This window comes from Theobroma umbraticum, unplaced genomic scaffold (genome assembly GCF_002168275.2).
Source record: "Theobroma umbraticum cultivar Fairchild unplaced genomic scaffold, ASM216827v3 scaffold_50.0, whole genome shotgun sequence".
NCBI lineage: Eukaryota > Viridiplantae > Streptophyta > Magnoliopsida > Malvales > Malvaceae > Theobroma > Theobroma umbraticum.
The window spans coordinates 8692803-8707306 of NW_018397261.1; the positions used below are offsets into that span (position 1 = coordinate 8692803).

At 35.0% G+C, this 14504-nt stretch overlaps 2 protein-coding genes across 2 annotated transcripts in view; one reads left to right on the top strand and one right to left on the bottom strand.

Moving 5' to 3' along the window:
* Positions 1-14504, bottom strand: part of LOC110417753 (disease resistance protein At4g27190-like) — a 17624-nt gene that overhangs the window by 761 nt on the left and 2359 nt on the right. The window contains 1 exon segment of the mRNA XM_021430265.1: positions 1-915. This exon segment is cut by the window's left edge and continues 123 nt beyond it. Coding sequence (XP_021285940.1) covers positions 1-915 — 915 coding nt within the window.
* Positions 2518-5100, top strand: LOC149527149 (disease resistance protein RPS2-like). The gene is given in 3 exon segments (XM_089783765.1): positions 2518-3011; positions 3125-4216; positions 4218-5100. Coding segments are annotated over 3 exon segments (2469 nt in total).

The window sequence follows — 14504 nt, forward strand, 5'->3', positions numbered from 1 at the left end:
CCCTCCATGATGGCCTGTTTTCAATTAACATTTTGAGGGTCTCTGGTCGCGGAAAGCTTATTCTAAGAGTAGTTAAATTCTTCAAGAAAGCCACCTCCTGAATGACTCTTTTTGCAACAATGCACCAATGGCCATAGGAGGTCACATCAATCATCAGTTCCTCCAATCTTGAAAGACTTGAAATCATCTTGTAATCAATTTCCTTATCACGAGAGTCTTCTGTATCGCTGCACATACGATATGACATCCGCAAGCACCTCAGGTGAACTAATTTTCCAATAAGAGGAGGTATGAATGTTATCTTGCAGCCTCTAATGTCAAGCACCTCAAGAAAATGAAGTTCTGCAACTTGGGGAGGCAACTTTGTTACGTTGGGGCAACCATTTAAGAAAAGTGCCTCAAGTCTAATCAACTTTGATACAGATGACGGTAGTGATGCAATGCCTGTTTGGTACAAGTCCAAAACTAGGAGCTTCTGCATGTTCTTAAAAAATAATGGTGGAATTGTGACCAAATCGGGGTTTTTCTGTAGTAACAGAGACAAAAGTTTGTTGCAGTGTGGACTTTCTGGCAAGTCATGCAGTTTTCCTTCAATCATAGAGATCCTTTTTGCCTGTTGCCACTCTTTCAGTCTTTGGGTATAAGGTGAAGTTTCACCTTTTGGAGCAAAAAATTTGCAATCAGGGTCTTGTGAGGAAATGTACAAGGCAAATTGTCTGACACTATTGTTCACTTGAACATAAATCATTCTTTCACCTTTCTCTAGCAATGACACATTGGTCAGATGTCCCAATATGTCATATCCTTTGTCTCTTGCATCCTGAAGACTCCTCCTGTCATCAATGTTGCCAAGAAATCCTTCAGCCGCCCAACACTCCAGTAAATAATCTGTATATATCTTGCTATCAGCTGGATTTAGCTAGTATATCTACTACGTTACTTTCAAACAAGAGGTTTTAAACGTATTATTTTCATCAACACATTTTTTTTATGTGACTATAATTTTTTTTTGAATTTTTTATGTGAATATTGACACATGTTTTATGCAAATATTTCTTATTAAATAATATTTAATTATTTCAATAAGTTATAAGATAATGAACAATTTCAAAATGTTGTCGTAGTAATAAAACTTAAATAATTACTATAGTTTAAGTGAACTTCAAAAAGAAAATAATTATAATAAAAAAAGTATAAAAAGTATGATATGAATTCTTATTAAGCAGTACAAAGTTTTGGATATTAAACCTTTCAATTTCTATATAAAATATAAAAACAAATTACTTAAATATTATCACAAAGAATCAATTTAGGCCGCTCAAAAACCAACTCATGGACAGATTTAAAATGAACTCTTAAGCTGCAGTTTCATAATGGAGTTCTTTTTTTAAATAGATCCCATACATAAGATCTTTTTATCAATACGAGCATTGCTGACTGCAAGTTAGTGCGGACCCTGATGCCTAACCTATGGCATGATTTAATATAGAATAACCGCCTAGACATTTGTGGATATTTGATAATTACTCCCAATTCCTTAAGAGTTCACGTCCCAAAGACATGTCATGTAGATGTATTTCGTGTGTCTAATTTTGTTTTGATGAAAGGATTTTCAAGTTTCACTGAGCTTAAAACATGAAATAACCTCTCTTCTCTTTCTTACAGAGTGTACTACTGGTGCGCAAATCTATTTACCCAAGGCTGTTTGGCTGCAAAGCATGCCCAAAGAGCAGGTGAAAATCCAATGATCTTCAGCGTTACTTACTCCGGCAGGCACACTTGCATTCTAGCCCCCGATGTGATGCCTCCAACACCACCCGATATACTAGCTGTACAGAGCCTACTCTTTTATCATTTCCCATTTCGATTAGGGTCTTTTTTATAGATAAATTAAATTAATTTAGATACTGACATTCTAGTGAAATAAGTGCTTTTCACCGTATATTTCAATATTTGCCTGTATGTGGCGTCGATGGAAATGACAAACATTCAAAGTCTAATCTTCAGGCAAGTGTATACAATGAGCTTCCAAATTTAGTGCTCGACCTGAATGCGTTTCCTGAGGAATCATTTGAGTCATATCCGATGTGGAGAGACTTTTATGAAAATGTATTGAGGAAGAAGTGCGAGGCGCTGAACAGGAAGACGGATGTGCGACTCCTGCTCTCTTCTTATCCTATGGTTATGCCTGACAAATTTAACTCAGAGAAATGGATTACCAAAGTCTTGGGAATCATGAGATATGCAAAATCAATAGAAAAGTTTTTATGTGGAAAGGAGGTAGCGGAAGATCAGTCATTAATGATGGGGCTACAGAAATTTTCTGCATGCTTGCAGAAGCTGCTACATGTTCCCTTGAAGAATGATATTGAGGAAGTTTTACCAGGAGACATAGTTGAGAAGCTGTATAGGCCAACAGAAGCTGCTTTGAGACCCCTGATGCAAGTGGAACAAAATATATGCAGCGGATAGACTTCAAAATCTAGAGGTTCACCAAGTCACAATGAAGGGGCAGCAATGGAAGCTGAAAATGAATTGAAGCCAGTGCCCGCAAGATGTAAAAATCAGGTACAAGACATTGAGTTGTCAGCCAAAGAAACACTACATGTACCAAAAGAAATATTTGACTTGGCAGTTGATTTAGCTGTTAGTCAGATCTTAAGATGTATAAACAGAGGAGATATCATGTGTATTAAAATCAGTGGAAGAGATAGGAAAAGGGTGATAGAAACAATGAAGCACTACCCAGATATGGGTTCCAAGTTTGGATATATCATTGTATTCACCGTGTCAGAACATCAAACTGGGGCAGACATTCATGGGGTCTTTCACCTACAGAAGGGTTTCTGGCTACGTAGATGCTCTGATTCTGTTGACCTTACACCTGAATATTCAGACATCTTATTGCTTAGGGTGGATGATTATGGCAAAAACATGAAAGTGGATCACTTTGCACGCCCATTTTCGATAAACCTTAACAAGCTGGTTGATCGTATACATTGCGGTTCAAGGTTCCTAATCTTTACTTCTAAATGGAAGCAGACATGGAGATTAGAATGGAGGATCATTTGTTGTCATGATAATTGTTTTGCACGATTGTGGGTGGAGTTTTGCTTTCACCTAGTATCCAACAGAGAGCTGCATGTATGGTGAAAGAGTGCCGTGGCAATCTAATTGCCATCATTCTAATTGCCAGGTCTCTAAAGAAAGTTACTGATGATGTCAACTTGTGGGAACTTGCTGTACAAAGGTTGACCATGATACCTCCATATCAGATAAAAGGTATAGATAATGTCCTGGTTAACGCATTAACATTCATATGGGAACGTATGAACAATAAAACAAGACGCTGCATTAAGCTTTGTACATGGTATCCCAAGGGAGAGAATATCGAAAGAGTCTCACTCATACGACATTGGATCAAGGATCGTCTGGTTGATAACTATGATGAAGGAACCCATATTCTCCGAAGTCTTGTTGACGCATTCCTGCTTAAGTTTGTAAAGCTAGAGGGTGTGCTTAATTCTGTGGCGTTAAATTGTGTCCAACTGCGAAGAGAGTTCTACGAGGTATTAGAAATCCTACTTATACCACAAATGCATCCATTATATCTCATGCAAGGCGGGCTAAGACCGATTAAACCACCAGAGGAAGAGGAATGGGATGTCAAAGAGATCCATTTGATGGATAATAACTTGTCTAACCTACCAGAATCTCCAAAGTGCCCCTCACTAATTGCATTGTACCTTCAAAAGAACTTGGATCTGATGGCTATCCCTTCTAGTTTCTTCAAGCACATGCCTATGCTTCAAATCCTGGACTTATCGCATACCAGTATCAAATCTTTGCCAGAGTCACTTTCTACTTTGGTTAAACTTCGAGAACTCCTTTTGAAAGGCTGTGAACTCTTCATACAACTCCCTAGCCATGTTGGGAAACAGAAGAATCTTGAGAAGCTCGACCTTGATGAAACTCAGATTATAGATCTCCCGGTAGAGATTGGACATCTTTCAAAATTAAAAATTTTGAGGGTATCATTCTACGGATACATTAACTGTAACAAAACAAGGTTGCAGAGAGATACTATAATTCACCCTGGAACAATTTCAGGTCTCTCTAAATTAAATGAATTAAGCATTGATGTTGATCCAGATGATGAACGTTGGAATCCAACTGTTAAAGCCGCTATTGAGGAAGCTTGCAAGCTGAAAACTTTGACAGCTTAGTTTGTACCTGCCAAGCATTGAAACTTTGTTAAAACGCAGAACAGGTAGCACATCATTGCTCCATTACCCCTTGCCACGTTTCAGATTTACTGTTGGTAATCACAAACAGCAGGTCATATCTCGAGTACCAGAAGAAGTTGAAGCTCAGTTCAACAATGGTGACAAATGCTTGAAGTTTGTCCAAGGCAAGGATATTCCTAATGAAATGAGAACGGCACTCAACCACAGCGCAGCTTTTTTCCTGGAAGGTCATGCTACCGCCAAGAGTTTGTCGGATTTCGGAATTAAGAATACCAGGCGGCTAAAATTTTGCTTATTGACTGAATGTTATGAAGTCCAAACCATCATTGATTGTGCAGAGTTTCCTGAAGAACAAACTAATGCACTTGGAAATCTGCAAGACTTGAATATATATTACATGAAGAATTTGGAGTGCATTTGGAAGGGGCCTGTTCATCAGCACTGCCTAGCTAGCCTGAAGTTCCTTGCACTTCATAAATGCCCCAGATTGACTACCATGTTCTCACCAGATTTGGTTTCTAATCTTGCCAATTTAGAAGAGCTCATCGTTGAACACTGCCCTCAACTGACCAGTCTTGTGAACCCAATAGGTCATGCGTCCAGAAACTCAGCACCACAACCAAATTGCTTTCTTCCAAGCTTGAAAAGAATATCACTGCTTTACGTGCCAAATCTTGTTAGCATTTCTAGTGGTTTGCGCATTGCTCCAGAACTGGAAAAAGTAGGGTTTTACAATTGCCCGAAGCTTAAGAGTCTTTCTCCGATGGAAATGTCAGGTGAATATTTGAAGGTGATCAAAGGCGAAAGTCGCTGGTGGGAAGCATTGGAGTGGAAGAGGGATGTGAAGGCGTAATTGAAGTATCTTTTCCCCACTTATTAAGGAGAGAGATGTGAAGGCACAATTGGCAGAAGAGGGAATTATGCACCCAGCTTCAACTTAAACAAGGAGAGAGACGCAAGGGCGCTGGGCAACAACCAGGTAGGTAATTTCTTTTGAATTCGGAGGGAATATGTCATCCAAGCAGTACTAGTAAATAGGCAGATAATGGGCTTAAAAATGGAGGATGAACATTTCACAAAGGGCTAATGTCTGATTCCTCCAACCCAACAAAAACAATAAGAAGAACCACTGGGCACTTCTGTTCGTTTGTTTTTGGTCAGAGTTCTCTCTGTTTTTTAGAATATTCTTCCCATTGTTCATGATTAAAGTGATAGGTCTTGCACAAAAATGCATTCTCAGCAGTGCAGAAGCTAAATGTGGAACCATGGCAGTTTTCATAGGTGGATCTGCTTTTGAATAAATTGCCTAAAGAAATGCTGAAGGTCGAAGCCTCACCAACATGGGTGATAGTTTATTTTCTCTGAGCAGGCATTTGCAGGTGGTGCATGCACCTTTAATTTTCCCTGATATAAAACCTTTTATCGGATTTAGAGAGATACATTTCCAACATGGATACCATCACGCTAAGGGTTCAATCCCAGAACATTGGCAGGTATTTCAAGAATTTGTTGTTCGCTATAATCCCCGTCAAGTTTTATCGTGATTATGTTGAAATTGTCTTTGGTAAATACCTGCAACTACGTGCAGCGGTTGGAAATAAAGAGCTTTTTCATTATTTTGTTTTCTCTTGCAATCTCCGTTCTTTGATTGAAAACTGAAAATCTGTGAAGATATTTAACCAATTGCTTTATTGAAATTCTGGCATATTGATGTATCCTGGAAGTAACCTATTGTTAAAAGCAACAAATTTCAGGCATATGTTCAAAGTTTTTCTTTATGCTACTCTGAAAGGTAACTACTGCGAGGAATCTCCAAATCCAACGGCTGCTAACATTTCAACTCTACAACACCCTTTCAATCAAAGCAGTGCAAATCTTATGTTGTTCTTAACTGTTGTAATTATAGCTGTACAAATTAGGATAACCAAAAGAAACGTTCACCTTAGGCTGCAAAGGATTGAAGGTGGTCTCTTACCTCACTGTTTCGCCACTGCAATGCCTCCCACCATTTTTGTTCTCCCTCAATTAACTTTAGCTCCGTCACGTTGTCTTTGTTGAAAGGTAACAATTTCAACTTGTGACATCCAAATATCTTAAGCACCTTTAAATACCACCATGCCAATGGCTCTCCTGCACATATAGTTCTTAATTTTGGCGAGTCAACTAGTTCCAAGATCTCTAGACTTTGAAGCTCATATGAAAATGGTTGAATGCCCCAACAGTTCTCAATCAATTCTTCTACCTCAAAACAGTTTACAATCGCCAGTTTCTTGAGTTTTGAGAGCTGTTGAATCACTTCATTAGACAATATCTTTGTCAACTTTGGGCAACTCTTCACTACAATAGTATGTAGCTTTGACAAGCTTTTCCCTGCAATAGGGCATTCAAAAACACTCTTCAGACAGAGCAAACTCCTTAAATGTAACTGTTCCAGAATTGGTAGGATGTCTATAACTCCTACCTTGTTGCCATCTAAAATAGTTGTCATTTCATTGCATCTTTCAATCAGACAACCACGAAGATGGTTCAGGCTGGCAACATTCATGAAGTCTGATAGACATTTGATGTTGTTATGACTGACCAATTCCAATGCATCAGTTTTAGGAAGGACATCACGAAGTGTAGAATAATCATTTCCAGGATAGCAGTATCTCATTTATCAATATACTTTGTACTCAAAGTAGTCAAGAATTGGAGGATTGTTCTTGTTTTCACAGTCAACAAAAAACCAAAATGAAGTCAATTGTTTGTGATCCCTCTATGATGGCTTGTTTTCCATTAACATTTGAGGATCTCTGGTTGTGGAAAGCATATTCTGAGAGTAGTTAAATTCTCCAAGGAAGCCACTTCCCTGAATGACTCTTGCAACATCAACGCACCAATGGCCATAGGAGGTCACGTCAATCATCAGTTCCTCCAATCTTAGAAGCCTTGAAATCACATTGTAATTAATTTCCATATCACGACAGTCTTCTGTATTGCTGCATTTATGGTATGACACCGCAAGCACCTCAAATAAACTAATTTTCCAATAAGTGGAGGTATGAATATTATCTTGCAGCCTCGAATGTCAAGCACCTCAAGAAAACGAAGTTCTGCAACTTGGGGAGGCAACTTTGTTATGCTGGGGCAATCATTTAAGAAAAGAGCCTTAAGTCTGTCAATGTTGATACAGATGAACTCGTCTTTACAAACTCTTTAAGGAAATTTCATTGTTAGAGTTCTCGTTCTATTAATAAAAATCATATCACATGTCATGTCGAAATAAAATTATGAATGATATCTATACGAACGCATTTAAATATGATTTAGTTAACTTATAATTTATAAAACAATGTATTTAATAGTTTAAGATAATTTGTTGTCTTATTTATTTATTTATTTGTATATATCTTTTTTAAAAACATGTTATTTAAATCACTAACCTTTAATTAATATTATGAGTTAATATATTTTATTTAATTATATATTTCGTATTTAATAAATAAATAATTAATTTTTAATACTTAAATTTTAATTTAATTAATTTTATCTAGTGATAATTGTTTGAGCTAATTAACTAATTATACCAATTTAAGTTTAGATATAACATTATATAAATTTATTTCTTTAACATTTAAAATGATTATTCGAGTTAATGTATATTGAAATATAGAGTTTGGATTTATTTCAACATTTCGGTGAAAATTCTACTCGAATCCCGCACCTAAAAAATTCATCTTGAAAACAACTCTTTACCTCTTTTGGATGAAATTCTATCATCAGATTAACTCAAGTTAATCATTTTATTTTAATATTTATAATTTTATATTATATTATATGTTTTTATATTTATAAAAATCTAGACAAATTTTGTAATATAAGTATTTTATTTCTTTTGCCTATATAACCTATTTGTGTTTTATCTTCTCTCCCTATATGTACTTATATTTATAAATTACATATAATCTATCTATTCCGCCCTAACTTAGTATTACCCTATTTCATTTTAATATATTTTTTAATTTAGAGCCTATTTGGCTTAGCTTTTTTCTAACTTAAAAGCTATTATAAAGCTCTTATAAAAAATAATAGTTTTTAGAATTAAGCTGAAATTATTCGGTAAATTTTTTTTATAAGTTATTTTTTATAAGTTATAATTTTGGTTAAAATTATTGTAAACGGTATTTCTTTTTTTGAGAGAGTTATATTGTAATTATTTTTAACAGATGAAAATATTTTTGAAACAAAAATAAAATTTTTTTTGTATTTTAAAAAAAAGAGAAGAAAAAGCTTCTCATAGGAGCTTTTCCAAAAACTCTTTTTTTAAAAAAATTTTATTCTTTAATTTTTTTTAAGAGTTTTTCAAAATTTATATTTAACTTGATTTTTACTTTTAAAAAATAAATAAGTTGAAAAAAAATTAAGTCAAACGAGCACTTAATGTTTCTTTGTACATCTTCATTCTACACTTATATTTTCATAAATTTACATACTAAATATTTTATAATTATATCTAACAGTTCACCATTTCTTATGTTTTACATTTCATTCTTGACATATTATAGTCTAAGGGGCATTCCTCATCTATATGAGTCTTAATCTAAATGAATTTATTCCTAACACTAACTTTTTACTTTCGCTAGACTTAGCTTCCATCTAAATCTACTTATTTATTTATCTATTTTTTATTATTGAGTATCTCTTTAATTTTCCTCATACATATATATTTTAACTTAAATTTATGACTAACGTTATTTAGCCATCCATATCGTCATATATGCATGTATTCTAACTCACTAAATTTTCTAATTTACAATCTAAGTATTTTCCATTTTTTTATTTACAACTTTTATATATATTTTTTTTGTGTATATATTTCAAAAAAATAATAAAATTATTATATAATTAACAAACAAAAAATAATAAAAAAACAATTCAACAAAATCAAATCCAAATCAATAAATAAGCACTACACAAAATAAAAGTATTACCTGAGCTTCGAATGAGTTTTGCTGGTCTGGTCCGGTTGCCCGTGTTCAAACTCCAACATACCGTTTGGTATGGGAAAGAAAAAAAAAAAAAAGAAAGAGAAAACGCCTCCCCTTACACTTTCTTCCCTCTTTTTTCTCTTTCTTCAACCGTTCACTTTCCCTTTTCTCAAAAAAAGCTGTCCTTTTTCTTCTCCCTCACCAGAAAATTCCATTTCTTCACTCTCCCTTTCACTTTCTTCCTTCTTTTTCTCTTTCTTCAGCCATTCACTCTCCTTCTCTCCAAAAGGCTCTCTTTTTTTCTTTTCCCTCCTTACTCCAACCGGTGGGACTAAACTTTACCTCCCTTTTCCGATCCTAACCCCCAAGAACCTCTGAATCTAAACCCTACACCCATGAGATGAAAAAGAAGATCCCTTTTCCATCCCGGTAATACTTTTACTTTTATTGTTTGCAGTGACTATTGATTTGGGTTTGGTCTTATTTTCTTTGTTTATTAGCTATATAATAATTTTATTATTTTTCTGAAATATATGCACATAGAAAAATATATAAGAGCTGTAAATGAAAAAAATTGGACAAATACTTGATTGTATATTAGAAGATTTAGTGAGTTAGAATACATGCATATAAGACGGGATGACTGGCTAAATAACGTTAGTGATAAATTTAGGTTAAAATATATAAGTTAAGCATAGGGAAAGTAAAAAGTTAGTGTTAGATTAAGACTGATAAAGATGAGGAATACCCCCTTAGACTATAATATGTCAAGAATGAAATATAAAACGTAGGAAATGGTGAAATGTTAGACATAATTATAAAATATTTAGTAGGTAAATTTATGAAAATATAAGTGTAGAATGAAGATGTACAAGGAAACCTTAAATTAAAAAATATATTAAAATGAAATAGGATAATACTAAGTTGGGGTGGAATAGATAGGTTTTACATAATTTATAAGGATGAGTACAGATAGGGAGAGAAGCAAAAATATAAATGGGTTATATAGGCAAAAGAAATGAAATACTTATATGAAAAAATTTGTCTAGGTATTTATAAATATAAAAACATACAATATAATATAAAATTATAAATATTAAAATAAAATAGTTAACTTGAGTTAATCTAATGATGGAATTTCACCCAAAAAGGGCAAAGAGTTGCCTCTTTTGGAGTGAATTTCGTAGGTACGGGATTCGACGAGGATTTTCACCGAAGCATCGGGATAAATCCAAACTCTATATTCCAATACTCATTAACTCGAATAATCATTTTAAATGTTAAATAAATAAATTTATATAATGTTATATCGAAACTTAAATAGGTATAATTGGTTAATTAGCTTAAACAACTATCATTAAATTAAAATTTAAATATTAAAAATTATTTATTTATTTATTAAATACGAAATGTATAGTTAAATAAAATATATTAACTCATAATTTTAATTAAAGATTAGTGATTTAAATAGCGTGTTTTCAAAAAAGATATATACAATTAAATAAGTAAATAAGATAGCAAATTACCTTAAACTATTAAATACATTGTTCTATAAATTATAAGTTAACTAAATCATATTTAAACGCGTTCATATAGACATCATTCATAATTTTATTTCAGCATGGCATGTGATATGATTTTTGTTAATGGAATGAGAACTCTGATGATGGGATTTTCTCTAAGAGCTCGTAGAGACGAGTTCTTTCGAGGATATCCCTAGGTGAGGAAAACTTCGAGACTTCACCAAATCGTTGGGATGGTCTACGAACGATTTTCCAATACAAGGTTATTGCTTTCATTATTTAAAATTGATAAATCCTAACATCATTTTACGACTGTATCATGTGCACTCGCAAAACCGAATAAAAAGATTTAATCTACTAATATAATAAAGAATTAACTAATAAACAAAGATTAAGGAAATATCAATGATCTAGGTTTCAATAGGATAACATAAGATTAAATGGTACCGTTTGTGGAATGGGCGCTAAGGAGTGCTAATCTTTCCCCGTGTGTAACCTCACTCCCAAACCTGACTCTAAAGAAAATTGTAGACTAGTTTCTCGTTTTTTTGACAGATCTAAAATTAATTTAAGACTTCGTCGACTAAAATCGAGTTAATAGGTGGCCAATCGTACCTAGATAAAAAAAGATTGGTGGCAACTCCTAACATATTTATTTTCCCACATCTAGCGGTTGGGTTCCCGAACCCGTATGTTACGACACTTTGCTTGTTTTGCACAAGACTTCTCGCCCACTGATACAGATACATATACAAGCTAGATACTCGAATTCCTTACGCTAAGCAATTTGTTTGCATGATTGTTTTTTTAAAATAGCCCATAAATCAAGTTGATCCTTGTGGGAAGCACTTCAAGAATAAAATTTTGAATGCACTAAGTCGACGTCAGAGAATGCGTCTTTAAGATTGTCTGGGCAAGATGGTGTCATTAATGTATGCTAATCATCTTACCTTGCGGATTATTATTATTATTTGATAGCTAATTCTCGACTCTTAGTTCATATTGCTACATGCTTTTAGCTTCAAATTCATTAATTTTCCATCCTCAGATAACAATGTCTTGTATTCAGTCACACTTGGTGGATGACACCTTATCTCCCATTGTCTAGACTTTATGGTACTACATCTTACTTTTCTCTCTCTCTCTCTCTCTTTTCTTTTTTGACAGAGAAATGGAGAGCTGGGAACATAAGAATCTTAGAAATGAGCTTATACGAGGAATGATGCTAGCAAGGAAGCTTCCAGCGTATCTCAAAGCTTCCAAAGAAGCTTGTGAATTACATAAACAGATTCTATCTTCCCAAGAAAAGGCACTTTCAATTATTAACTGCAGCACCTCCCCCATGGCAGCCAAGCCAACGTACATAGCTCATAGCCCGCCTACTCATAAGGGAAGTTACCAGAGTGAGGACTCTGACCATGATTTCAAGGAGCAGTTCTGTGGAAGGCACACTTGCACTATAGCCTTAGATGTAATGCCTCCGAGACCACCTAAAATACTAGCTGTACAGAACCTACTCTTTATCATATTCTGTTTAGATTAGGGTCTTTTTTATAGATAGATTAAATTAATTTACATATTGATATTCTGGTGAAATAAGTATTTTTCATGTATATTTGCAGCCTTCGAATACTGTAGGTGGTTTAGATGGATATGATAAACAAGATTCAAAATCTAATCTTCAGTCAAGCGTATACAATCCTGGTGATCAAACTTGCATTTCATCGACCGAGCTGACGAGTGAGCTTCCAAATTCAAAGCTCAACCTGAATGAGTTTCCAAAGCCATCATGTACGTCACCTCTGACAATCCTTTACGAATATCAAGTGAGGAAGAACTGCAAGGTGCTGAACAGGAAGAAGGATGTGCTACTCCTACTTTCATCTTATCCTATGATTATGATTGACAAATTTGACTCAGAGAAATGGATTACAGATGTCCTGGCATTCATGAGAGATGCAAAATCAACAGAAAAGATTTTATTTGGTAAAGAGGTAGCGGAACATTGGCCATTAATAATGAGGCTACACGAACTTTCTGTACGCTTGCAGAAGCTGCTGGATGTTCCCTTGACGAATGATATTGAGCGAGTTTTACCAGGAGACATAATTGAGAACCTGTATAGGCCTACAGAAGCTGATTTAAGACCCTTGTTTGAAGTGGACCATAGTAAAATTAGTGTAAAGACATCAAAATCTAGAGTTTCACCAAGTCACAGTGAAGGGGCAGCAATGGAAACTGAAAATGAATTGCAGCCAATGCCTGCGTATTGTAAAACTGAGGTAGAAGATACTGAGTTGTCTACCAAAGAAACACTCTATGTACCAGAAGAAATATTAGACTTGGCCGTTGATTTAGCTGTTCATCAAATCTTAAGATGTATAAACAGAGGAGATATCAGGTGTATTACAATCAGTGGAAGAGATAAGAAAAGGGTGTTAGAAGCAATAAAGCAACACCGAGAAATAGGTTCGAAGTTTGGATATGTCATTGTTTTTACTGTGTCAGAACATCAAAATGGGGCAAAGGTTCACGGCGTCTTTCACTTGCGGAAGGGGTTTTGGCTAGGTGGATGCTCTGATGCTGTTGACCTTACACCTGAACATTCTGACCACTTGTGCTCCCTGGGAAACTTATTGCTTACGGAAGATGATTATGATGAGAACATGAACCTGGATCACTTTACACTCCCATTTTCAATAAACCTTAACAAGCTGGTGGACCATATACATAGTGATTCAAGGTTCATAATCTTTACTTCTAAAATGGAAGTAGACATGGAGATTAGAATGGAGGATCATTTGTTGTCATGGAATTTGTTTCGTAGTATTGTGGGTGAAGTTTTGCTTTCCCCAAGTATCCAACAGATGGCAGCATGTATGGTGAAAGAGTGCCATGGGAATCTACTTGCCATCCTTCTAATGGCCAGTTCCTTGAAGAAAGTTACTGATGATGTCAAATTGTGGGAACTTGCTGTGCAAAGATTGACCATGCTACCTCCATCTCAGATAGAAGGTATAGATAATGTCCTGGTTAACGCGTTAACATTCGTTTGGGATCATATGAACAAGAAAACAAGACATTGCATTGAGTTTTATATACTGAATCACAAGGGAAAGAAAATCAACAGATTTGAACTAATACAATGTTTGGTCAAGGAAAGTGTGGTTGGTACCTATGTTGAAGGAGACCATATTCTCCAAAGTCTTAATGATATATTCCTGCTTAATAATTTTGCAGTGTTAAATTGTGTTGAACTGCGAGAAGAGATCTATGAGATATTAGTGAACCTAGTTATTCCCCAATCCCGAACGCATCCATTATATCTTATGAAAGGAGGGCTGAGATTGATTAAACCACCAAAAGAAGAGTTATGGTGGGAGGCCAAAGAGATCCATTTGATGGATAATAAATTATCTGGCCTACCGGAATCTCCAAAGTGCCCCTCACTATTTAAACTGTACCTTCAGAAGAACTTGGATCTGATGGCTATCCCATCTTGTTTCTTCAAGCACATGCCTCTCCTTGAAATCCTAGACTTATCAGGCACCAGTATCAAATCTTTGCCAGAGTCGCTTTCTAGTTTGGTTAAACTTCGAGAACTCCTTTTGAAAGGTTGTGAACTCTTCATACAACTCCCTAGTCATGTTGGAGAACTGAAGAATCTTGAAAAGCTTGACCTTGATGGAACTCAGATTATAGATCTCCCCGCAGAGATTGGACATCTTTCCAAATTAAAAATTTTGAGGGTCTCATTCTATGGA